The sequence below is a fragment of the Coregonus clupeaformis genome, chromosome 7, assembly GCF_020615455.1.
Source record: "Coregonus clupeaformis isolate EN_2021a chromosome 7, ASM2061545v1, whole genome shotgun sequence".
Classification (NCBI taxonomy): Eukaryota; Metazoa; Chordata; class Actinopteri; order Salmoniformes; family Salmonidae; genus Coregonus; species Coregonus clupeaformis.
Window position 1 is genome coordinate 18,570,626 of NC_059198.1, and position 10,263 is coordinate 18,580,888.

At 43.9% G+C, this 10,263-nt stretch overlaps 1 protein-coding gene across 1 annotated transcript in view; it reads left to right on the forward strand.

The window, feature by feature from the left end:
* The window catches only part of malrd1 (MAM and LDL receptor class A domain containing 1), a 146,960-nt gene extending 140,049 nt beyond the window's left edge, over positions 1 to 6,911 (forward strand). Inside the window, exons 30-34 of the mRNA XM_041881133.2 lie at positions 4,607 to 4,704; positions 4,982 to 5,078; positions 5,405 to 5,465; positions 6,432 to 6,533; positions 6,623 to 6,911. Coding sequence (XP_041737067.2) covers positions 4,607 to 4,704; positions 4,982 to 5,078; positions 5,405 to 5,465; positions 6,432 to 6,533; positions 6,623 to 6,721 — 457 coding nt within the window. The 3' untranslated portion in view covers positions 6,722 to 6,911. The remainder of the gene's footprint in view (positions 1 to 4,606; positions 4,705 to 4,981; positions 5,079 to 5,404; positions 5,466 to 6,431; positions 6,534 to 6,622) is intronic.
* The last annotated feature ends 3,352 nt before the right edge of the window (positions 6,912 to 10,263 follow it).

The following is a 10,263-nucleotide window of genomic DNA, read 5'->3' on the forward strand; positions in this document are numbered from 1 at the left end:
AGAAGGGATTTATAGATGACCTGGAGCCAGTGGGTTTGGCGACGAATATGTAGTGAGGGCCAGCCAGCAAGAGCGTACAGGTCACAATGGTGGGTAGTATATGGGGCTTTGGTGACAAAACGGATGGCACTGTGATAGACTACATCCAATTTGCTGAGTAGAGTGTTGGAAGCTATTTTGTAAATGACGTCGCCGAAGTCAAGGATCGGTAGGATAGTCAGTTTTACGAGGGCATGTTTAGCAGCATGAGTGGAGGCTTTGTTGCGAAATAGGAAGCTGATTCTAGATTTAACTTTGGATTAGAGATGCTTAATGTGAGTCTGGAAGGAGAGTTTACAGTCTAACCAGACACCTAGGTATTTGTAGTTGTCCACATACTCTAAGTCAGACCCGCCGAGAGTAGTGATTCTAGTCGGGCGGGCGGGTGCAAGCAGCGTTCGAGATGAAGAGCATGCATTTAGTTTTATTAGCGTTTAAGAGCAGTTGGAGGCCACGGAAGGAGTGTTGTATGGCATTGAAGCTTGTTTGGAGGTTTGTTAACACAGTGTCCAATGAAGGGCCAGATGTATACAAAATGGTGTCGTCTGCGTAAAGGTGGATCTGCGAGTCACCAGCAGCAAGAGCGACTTCACTGATATACACAGAGAATAGAGTCGGCCCGAGAATTGAACCCTGTGGCACCCCCATAGAGACTGCCAGAGGTCCAGACAACAGCCCCTCCGATTTGACACATTGAATTCTATCTGAGAAGTAGTTGGTGAACCAGGCGAGGCAGTCATTTAAGAAACCAAGGCTATTTAGTCTGCCAATAATAATGTGGTGATTGACAGAGTCAAAAGCGTTGGCCAGGTCGATAAAGACGGTTGCACAGTACTGTCTTTTATCGATCGTGGTTATTATATCGTTTAGGACATTGAGCGTGGCTGAGGTGCCCCCATGACCAGCTCGGAAACCAGATTGCATAGCGGAGAAGTTACGGTGGGATTCGAAATGGTCGGTGATCTGTTTGTTAACTTGGCTTTCAAATACTTTCCAAAGGCAGGGCAGGATGGATATAGGTCTGTAACAGTTTGGATCTAGAGTGTCACCCCCTTTGAAGAGGGGGATGACCGCGGCAGCTTTCCAATCTCTGGGGATCTCAGACGATACGAAAGAGAGGTTGAACAGGCTAGTAATAGGGGTTGCGACAATTTCGGCTGCTAATTTTAGAAAGAAAGGGTCCAGATTGTCTAGCCCAGCTGATTTGTAGGGGTCCAGATTTTGCAGCTCTTTCAGGACATCAGCTATCTGAATTTGGGTGGAGAAGCGGGGGTGGTGGGGGCATGGGCAAGTTGCAGCGGAGGGTGCAGAGTAATAATAATAATAATATGCCATTTAGCAGACGCTTTTATCCAAAGCGACATACAGTCATGCGTGCATACATTTTTGTGTATGGGTGGTCCCGGGGATTGAACCCACTACCTTGGCGTTACAAGCGCCGTGCTCTACCAGCTGAGCTACAGAGGACCACAGCTGGTGGCTGGGGTAGGGGTAGCCAGGTGGAAAGCATGGCCAGCCGTAGCAAAATGCTTATTGAAATTCTCGATTATCGTAGATTTAACGGTGGTGACAGTGTTTCCTAGCCTCAGTGCAGTGGGCAGCTGGGAGGAGGTGCTCTTATTCTCCATGGACTTTACAGTGTCCCAAAACCTTTTGGAGTTAGTGCTACAGGATGCACATTTCTGTTTGAAAAAAGCTAGCCTTTGCTTTCCTAACTGATTGTGTATATTGGTTCCTGACTTCCCTGAAAAGTTGCATATCGCGGGGGCTGTTCGATGCTAATGCAGTATGCCACAGGATGTTTTTGTGCTGGTCAAGGGCAGTCAAGTCTGGGGTGAACCAGGGGCTATATTTGTTCTTAGTTCTGCATTTTTTGAAAGGGGCATGCTTATTTAAGATGGAGAGGAAAGCACTTTTGAAGAACATCCAGGCATCCTCTACTGACGGAATGAGGTCAATATCCATCCAGGATACCCAGGCAAGTTCAATTAGAAAGGCCTGCTCGCTGAAGTGTTTTAGGGAGCGTTTGACAGTGATGAGGGGTGGTCGTTTGACCACGGACCCATTACGGATGCAGGCAATGAGGCAGTGATCGCTGAGATCCTGGTTGAAGACAGCGGAGATGTATTTAGAGGGTAAATTAGTCAGGATGACATCTATGAGGGTGCCCATGTTTACAGATTTAGGGTTGTACCTGGTAGGTTCCTTGATAATTTGTGTGAGATTGAGTGCATCTAGTTTAGATTGTAAGACGGCCGGGGTGTTAAGCATATCCCAGTTTAGGTGACCAAGCAGTGCGAACTCTGAGGATAGATGGGGGGCAAGCAATTCACATATGGTGTCCTGGGCACAACTGGGGGCTGAGCAAGCGGCAACAGTGAGAGACCTTCCTAAGATAGGATTTAGACACTGCTAGAACATCAGGGTTGGCAGAGTGTGCTAACGCAGTGAATAACTCAAACTTGGGGAGGAGGCTTCTGATGTTAACATGCAAGAAACCAAGGCTTTTACGGCTACAGAAGTCAACAAATGATAGCGCCTGGGGAGTAGGAGTGATACTGGGGGCTACAGGGCCTGGGTTAACCTCTACATCACCAGAGGAGGAATATAATAAGGATACAGCTAAAGGCTTTAAGAACTGGTCTTCTAGTGCGTTGGGTACAGAGAATAAGGGGCAGATTTCCGGGCATTCTAGAATAGATTCAGGGCATTATGTACAGACAAGGATATGGAAGGATATGAGTACAGTGGAGGTACACCTAAGCATTGGGTAATGATGAAAGAGGTAGCATTACTGGAGGTACCGATTGAGCCGGTCTCCGCGTGTATGGGGGTGTGGGACAAAGGAGCCCTCTGAGACTGGTTGAGCGGGACTGTGGGCTCTACAGTGAAATAGTACATTGAGAACTAGCCCAAACAGCAATAGGCTAGGCATATTGACATGGGAGAGAGGCATAACGCAATCACAGGTGTTATTCGGGAGGGCTAAGACAACAACTGATAATGGCAACGAAAGTTTGGGCTGAGGCTAAACAGATAAACAGGATAGGGTACCGTGTAAAGGAACAGTCCAGCAGACATCAGCTGTGTAGCTGAGTGATCATAAGGTCCAGTGAACCTTAAGTCCGGGAGCAGTTCGTAGGCTGCTACAGCACAGGCGAGCAGGAGGCACGGCTGTTGATTGCGCGTGCTAGCGGGCCGGGGCTAGCAGATGGATCTTCGTGGTCATCGCAACGGGAAGCCTGTTGAAACCACATCAGACGATTACGTCGGCAGACTAGTCGTGATGGATCGGCGGGGCTCCGTGTCGACACTAGGAGGTCCCGTCCGGTTGACAGAGAGGTAGATAGCCGGGAGATGGGCCTGGCTCGAGGCTAGCTCAAGGCTAACTGGTGCGTCGGGACAGTGGTGAATTAGCCAACAACAGCCATTCGGTTGCAGCTAGCTAGTTCTGATGATCCGGTGTTAAGGTCCAGTGATTCAGTGATTCCGGCAGAAAATCCGATATGCTCTGGGTCGATATTACGCTGTGCAGACTGGCCGATAATTGTCCAGGCTAGAGCTGGCTGGTAGGTAGTGCAGGCCACGAACAGTGGTGAAGACCGCTAACGGTGGCTAATAGCAAGTAGCTAGTTAGCTGGCTAGTTTCAGCCGTAGGTTCTTGATAAAAATAAAGAAATAATAGAATCCGTTCCACATTGGGTGAGGCGGGTTGCAGGAAAGTATATTTAGTTAAAGGATGGAAAGTGAGATAGAGAAATATATACGAAAAAAGACAAAAAACTAAAAAACAGGCTATTTACACAAGGACACAACAGAATAAACGACCGCACTGCTACGCCATCTTGGATAGCCATAGGGGGTATCTTGTCAGAGAGCCATGTTTCAGAAAAGCAGAGAATATTGCAGTTTCGAGAGTCCAATTGGTAGTAAATTCATCAATTTTATTATCAAGTGACTGTACGGGAAGCCTGTTGAAATGGCCAGTAGAATGGAGGGAAGAGGTGGCTGGTTCTCCCTTCGCCTTAATCTCACCAGGATCCCCCCTCCCCCTCCCCTCTTGCCACTGTAACGTTGGTGTTTCCTCTTGGGTAGCCGAAAATTGATTTGGAATTACAGAAAGAGCCCAGAGCAAGATTAGTCTAAGTTGAAGCTGGAATTTAGGTAAGTAACTGCCGATCTGATATTGAAAAGTTATTGTCGGTTGTAAGAAAGGATAGCGAATACATTTTGAGAAAATAAAGTAAAAACAAATGACAAAAGAATCACTAAATAGTAAAGTTGGGTCGGAGCATGCAAAACGGTGGTCATCCAGTACGGCGCCATCTTTTTTAAGGATATGTTAGCTACAGTCAGGAAGTCCATTGTCTCAGGGATATCTTCTCAAATGTTGTTTCTGTTGCATGCTTTTTATATTTGCCATCCTTGTTATACATGTTGTTAAGCTTGGCTCAGTCTGTCCAATTTATCTTTGAATACAGTTAGACTGATACCTGATTTGGCAGGAGTTTTGTTTGACGTTTGAGTCTACTATATAGCTCTGAAATATTAACACTTATCTTTCCAGGTGCCAGGATGGTTGGACAGGCAACCGTTGCCACGTGAGACCGAAGCCTTCTCCCTCTTCCTCCATCTCAACGGCCCTGCCAGAGGACACTGGACTAGGTAATATGGACATACCCTATTATTATATGAACTTAGGGTTGCAAAATTCCGGTAACTTTCCAAACATTCCCAGGTTTTACAGAAATCCCAGTTGGAAGTTTTCTCGTATCAGGAGGGAATAAGCAGGAAATTCAGGAATCCTCCCACCAGGATTTCAGGATAACCTGGGAACTTTGGGAAATTTACCAGAATGTTGCAACATTTTATGTACTATAAGACTGTGTGAGTCTCTGGGGTGTTTATTGAATATAAATCCATGTTGTTGTCTCACCCATAGAAACTGTGTATGCTGGCATGGCCATTGGACTGACCCTGCTGATTCTTGGTATTGCTGTTTGTGTCCTGTTTGTATTCCTAAAGAGACACTCTTTGAAGTAAGTCACTGGTTAGGATGTTAATGTTGATAAAGGTGATGATTGTGGTGATAAATATGATGATGATGATGTTGCTTTTATGAAGGACATCGAAAATACTGTGATTTCAATCAAACACCTGCGTTATCTGTCTTGTTTCATTTGGTCTTTGTTTGATTGATTTTAAATGCACTTTTACTTACACTTGGATTCTAATTAACTTTTAATGTAAGGTGTCCTTCAGAGTCCTGAAATATATCTGTCAAATAAAATGTACTATTATTGTTGTTGATATTATTATTACTGTTACTGAAAAATACAAATCAGATTTTTGTCTGCTTCCACAGCAAACGTGACCTGAAGGACTTTGAGGTGATGGACAACCCCACCTTTGATTGGAGGGCAGAGGTTAGCACACCCCCTTCTCTGTTCAATGACAATCAAGCTCCCATATAAAATGTATAATTCTTAAACCATATCTTCTAGAATTCATTAGATACTAATTTAATTTGTGTGTGGATGGATGACATCTTTCTCTGACATTATTGTAATTGTGGTCAGTGAATGTGTGTGTGCAATCATTCTCTCCTCTACCACCACTGAGAAGGTAACCTGCAGGGGAGTAGATGCCATCACAGCAATTTCACTCAGGAGATGGCTGTCATTTTCTGAAGCGTGTTTATATGTGTGTGTGTGTATGTGTGTTACTGAGTATTGAGTGGGAGTAAATCCAAGAGTGATTGGGAGAGCCATCACTGTCACAGTGTTGATGATGGGGGCCACAACATTGCACGGGCATGTGGGTGTGCTAGCATTTGTGTCTCTGTGTCCGTGCAAGTGTGTATGTGCGGGAGGGAGGGTGTTGATTTCTGCTATGAGGGGTAGAGGTATGTGTGGTACAACAGTCTCTCCGTTGTGCAGACTATAACAGGCTACAACACAGAGGGTACCTCAATCACACAGGCTGCACACAGCGAACCACACACCAACACTCACTTATCCACAGAGAAGTGGACAGGAGAGGAATCTATGAGTGCCTCCCAAATGGCACCCAATCCTGATATATTGGACTACTTTTGACCAGAACCCTATGGGCCTGGTCAATAGCGTTTGGGACACAGCCTGATGTCACTGGGAAATGTTATCATGAGCTACTTTTAGAAACAAAAAGAAGTCAGAGGTTGGTTGAGTGATTAGAGACAAAGGTAAAGCTAAATTAAATGTAGCACATTTCACTGTTTCAGTCTTAATCATACGAAAGACCAAAACGCTTCATCTATTTTTACTCGACGACTCTATTTTGGATCGTTTGTTCTCTTTCATGGTGATCAGGCTTAGTTCCTCTACTGTCTCTCACTATTTATCTCCCTTCAGCTCCCCACCCTGGGGGCTTGCCCTAGACTTAACCCCAAGAGGAGTGATGGTCCTGGCGTTCCCATCAGTGTCTACCCATGGAGAAGGGACACGGAGCGGGAGGTAGGCTTCCAACTCTTGTTGACCTATCTGTCTCACTGTTTCTCTGTCAAATTGTAATGCTGTGTGTGTGTGTGTATTTTTCTCTGCAGGGTCCAGTCCAGAGAGATGCCAAACTGTCCTTCCCCAACCCTCTGTACCAGTACCCTTCCACTGCCAATGGGGCTGACTGCAGCAGCTCTGAAGCATAAAAACAACAGATACTCTACATACTGTACACTATTGTGCCATAGCTAATACTTACATACATTTGTGACCGACCGCCTCGATTCAGTCTTATGTAGAACATTTTTAAATGGTATTTTTTACATCGTATAAAAGTAGAGACTCAGAGCTAGGAAATGGTATATCATACACTGCAGTTGAGGAACAATGGGAAAGTAATTCTGCTTTGAAAGTTGATAAACTTGTAACCCCACTTTTGAGAAAATGGCCCTTGTATGTGTTTGTACACCTACTGGAGAGCTCTTCTTTTCTACACCCATTGAGCATCGTTCACACCCTCTTAAGCCTTAGCCCCACCCATCTCTTTAAGGATTCACATGAGGCCATATGCTAAACAGAGTGAGTAATTTAGTAAACAACCAAAGATTTCAAGACTAAAAGTGGTAAAAGTAGTAATACGCTTTATCTAGTCCTTGGCCTATATCCTAATCTGACTTTGGTGCAGGTCATGATGTTCTTCACATTACCATCTCTGGTAAACACACACTATATCAAATAAAATATATGTTTATTTGTCACATGCACAGGATACAGAAGGTGTAAATAGCACCGTGAAATGATTACTTGCATAGTAGCAATATCAAAAACAGAAAGTTTCCAGATAAAACTATTTTATAAATATTTTATAATTATTAGATGACGCTTACACGACACACTTGTCTAAATTGATGGGTCATGTGAAGGAAATGTTATAACTACCCCCCAGCCACATCTAGCTAAGTGGATGGATCACTATTGTCTAGACATGTACTGCTGACAGTACGCTTGAAAACAACTTTCTGACTAAATTTGAAACGTATAATATCTGAAAATATAGCTAGACTTTTACCTGTATACATGGATGAGCGCTTCACGACAGACTGGAACCATTTTAACTCTGTTTTGTTTGTAGCTATATCTTGTTTGGCCAGTGTTGTGTCAAGTCACTCCGGTTCACACTGACCGTGGCGTGTGCAGAAAGTAGCCCATCATTTTTTCCAACCAATCTGTTGATAGAGCCTGCTAAATTCAGGGCAACAATTTTGTTGAGAAAAGTAGCAAAACTTTTGTAGTTCTTGATGGCTAACGTTATATCTTTCAAAAACGGCGCGGTAGAAAGGACTATCAACACATAGTGAGCAGCTCACGTTATAGACAGAAGCATGCTACATGGCAGACCAATCCAAACTCATCTCCCGGCATGTCCAGCCCATCCATTATCTCAGCCAATCATGGCTAGCGGGAAGGTTCCAGTCTTTTTCCGTGGCTAAAGCAACTAGGCTTGTAATTTAACAATTATATTCGTATTTACGGATGGAATACAAGTTTGTTATTAAGGTTCCAGAAGGCATTTCTGCCAAAAAACACATTTTGATGTTAAATAAAATGTTGGCCTCCCGAGTGGCGCAGCGGTCTAAGGCGTCACTATAGACCCAAGTTCGATCCCGGGCTGTATCACAACCAGCCGTGATCGGGAGTCCCATAGGGCGGCGCACAATTGGCCCAACGTCGTCCGGGTTAGGGGAGGGTTTGGCCGGGGGGGCTTTATTTGGCTCATCACGCTCTAGCGACTCCTTGTGGCGATCCGGGCGCCTGCAGGCTGACCACGGTCGTCAGTTGAACGGTGTTTCCTCCGACACATTGGTGCGGCTGGCTTCCGGGTTAAGTGGGCGGGTGTTGAGAAGCGCGGTTTGGGGAGTCATGTTTCGGAGGACGCATGACTCGACCTTCGCCTCCCGAGTACGTTGGGGAGTTGCAGCGATGAGACGATCGAAATTGTGGAGAAAAAGGGATAAAATTAAACAATAATAATAATGTTTACGTTTAAATGCCTCTCCTGTGAAGTAGTGACGTGCGACATACGCCTAGTTTCCTGAAACGAGTCGCATTTACCGAATCATCACCAAAGCACCAGTCACCAGATACACTTACCGTAACATTTCACTCAATAGCTGAGCTAAACTTCAACCTTGGCTATAGCCTGTCCTGTTTTTTAGATAGTTACACCTACCATGTCCATGTTCCGAGAGCAGAAGACAAGGTGGAAGTTTAGCTTAGCTATTAAGTTTAGCTCCGCTATTGAGTGAAATGTTAGGGTAAGTGTATCTGGTGACTGCTGCTAATGTCTGTGTTCCAAGAGCAGAAGACAAAACATATATTAACATGCTGTCATTTAAATGGAATTCAATACACTACTACGAGTTCAGATTGCAGCCTGGTTGTCTTGTATCCCATGGCATGGAAAATGAAGATCTCTTTGGGGTTATGGGCCCTCTTAGCAGTAATTGTCAGTCTATGTTTGGCTCACAAAGACATACAGTTTTACATGCTGTCATGTTAATGGAAATCTATACAGTACTTTCTTCTTTAGACCACATTAGGGGAAACCATGAGTGTGCATGTAAGAGTCAATATTCATTCAACCTGGAACATAACTCACACATTAGTTTTAGGGTGCCAACCAGTGTGAACTGGTTTTCAGTTTACTCTCTTCCAGTGCCTGTGGTGTGTTACTAACTTGGGCATGTCATGCAGCATATTGTCTCTTAAAGATCAAATGTAATTATAGTATAAACCTTTCATTCTGAACTTTATATCGACTACAATCTGACTGCATTTCAAATGTAAATTAAATCATGAGTCTGAGATCATCGTGTTTGGTAATAAAAAGATAGAGATGATCAAAACCAATGTTGTACTGTCTTGCCTTCTCTTTCTCTCTGTCTTATTGTGCCCTTGGGATTGTGGTTTCCAACCAACTGTTGTTTTGCTCTGTTTAATTTGGTTTAATATCTGCTGTCATTGGCCTTGCTATATGGGTCCAGAAGGGTCCAGATACATACAATAAATTACAATATCATGTCTAACATCTTCTAGCAAATACCCAAAACTATTCTGACTGGAATAGGTTGGCAATCAAACATTTGCCCATTATTCTTTTCAAAATTAGTCAAGTTCTGTGAAATTGGTTGTTGATCATTGCTAGACAACCATTTTCAGATCTTGCCAAAGATGTTCAAGCAGATTTAAGTCAAAACTGTAACTCTGCCACTCAGGAACATTTACCGCCTCCTTCCTTGGTAAGCAACTCCAGTGTAGATTTGGCCTTGTGTTTTAGGTTATTGTCCTGCTGAAAGGTAAATTCATCTCCCAGTGTCTGGTGGAAAGCAAACTGAACCAGGTTTTCCTCAAGGATTTTGCCTGTGCTTAGCACCATTCCGGTTCATTTTTCTATCCTGAAAAACTCCCCAGTCCTTAACTATTATAAGAATAGCCATACCATGATGCAGCCACTACTATGCTTGAAAATATGGAGAGTGGTACTCAGTAATGTGTTGTTTTGGATTTGCCCCAAACATAACACTTTCCATTCAGGACAAACAGTTAATTGCTTTACCACATTTTTTGCAGTATTACTTTAGTGCCTTGTTGCAAACAGGACGCAAGTTTTGGAATATTTTTTATTCTGTACAGGCTTCCTTCTTTTCACTCTTTCAATTAGGTTAGTATTGTGGAGTAACTACAATGT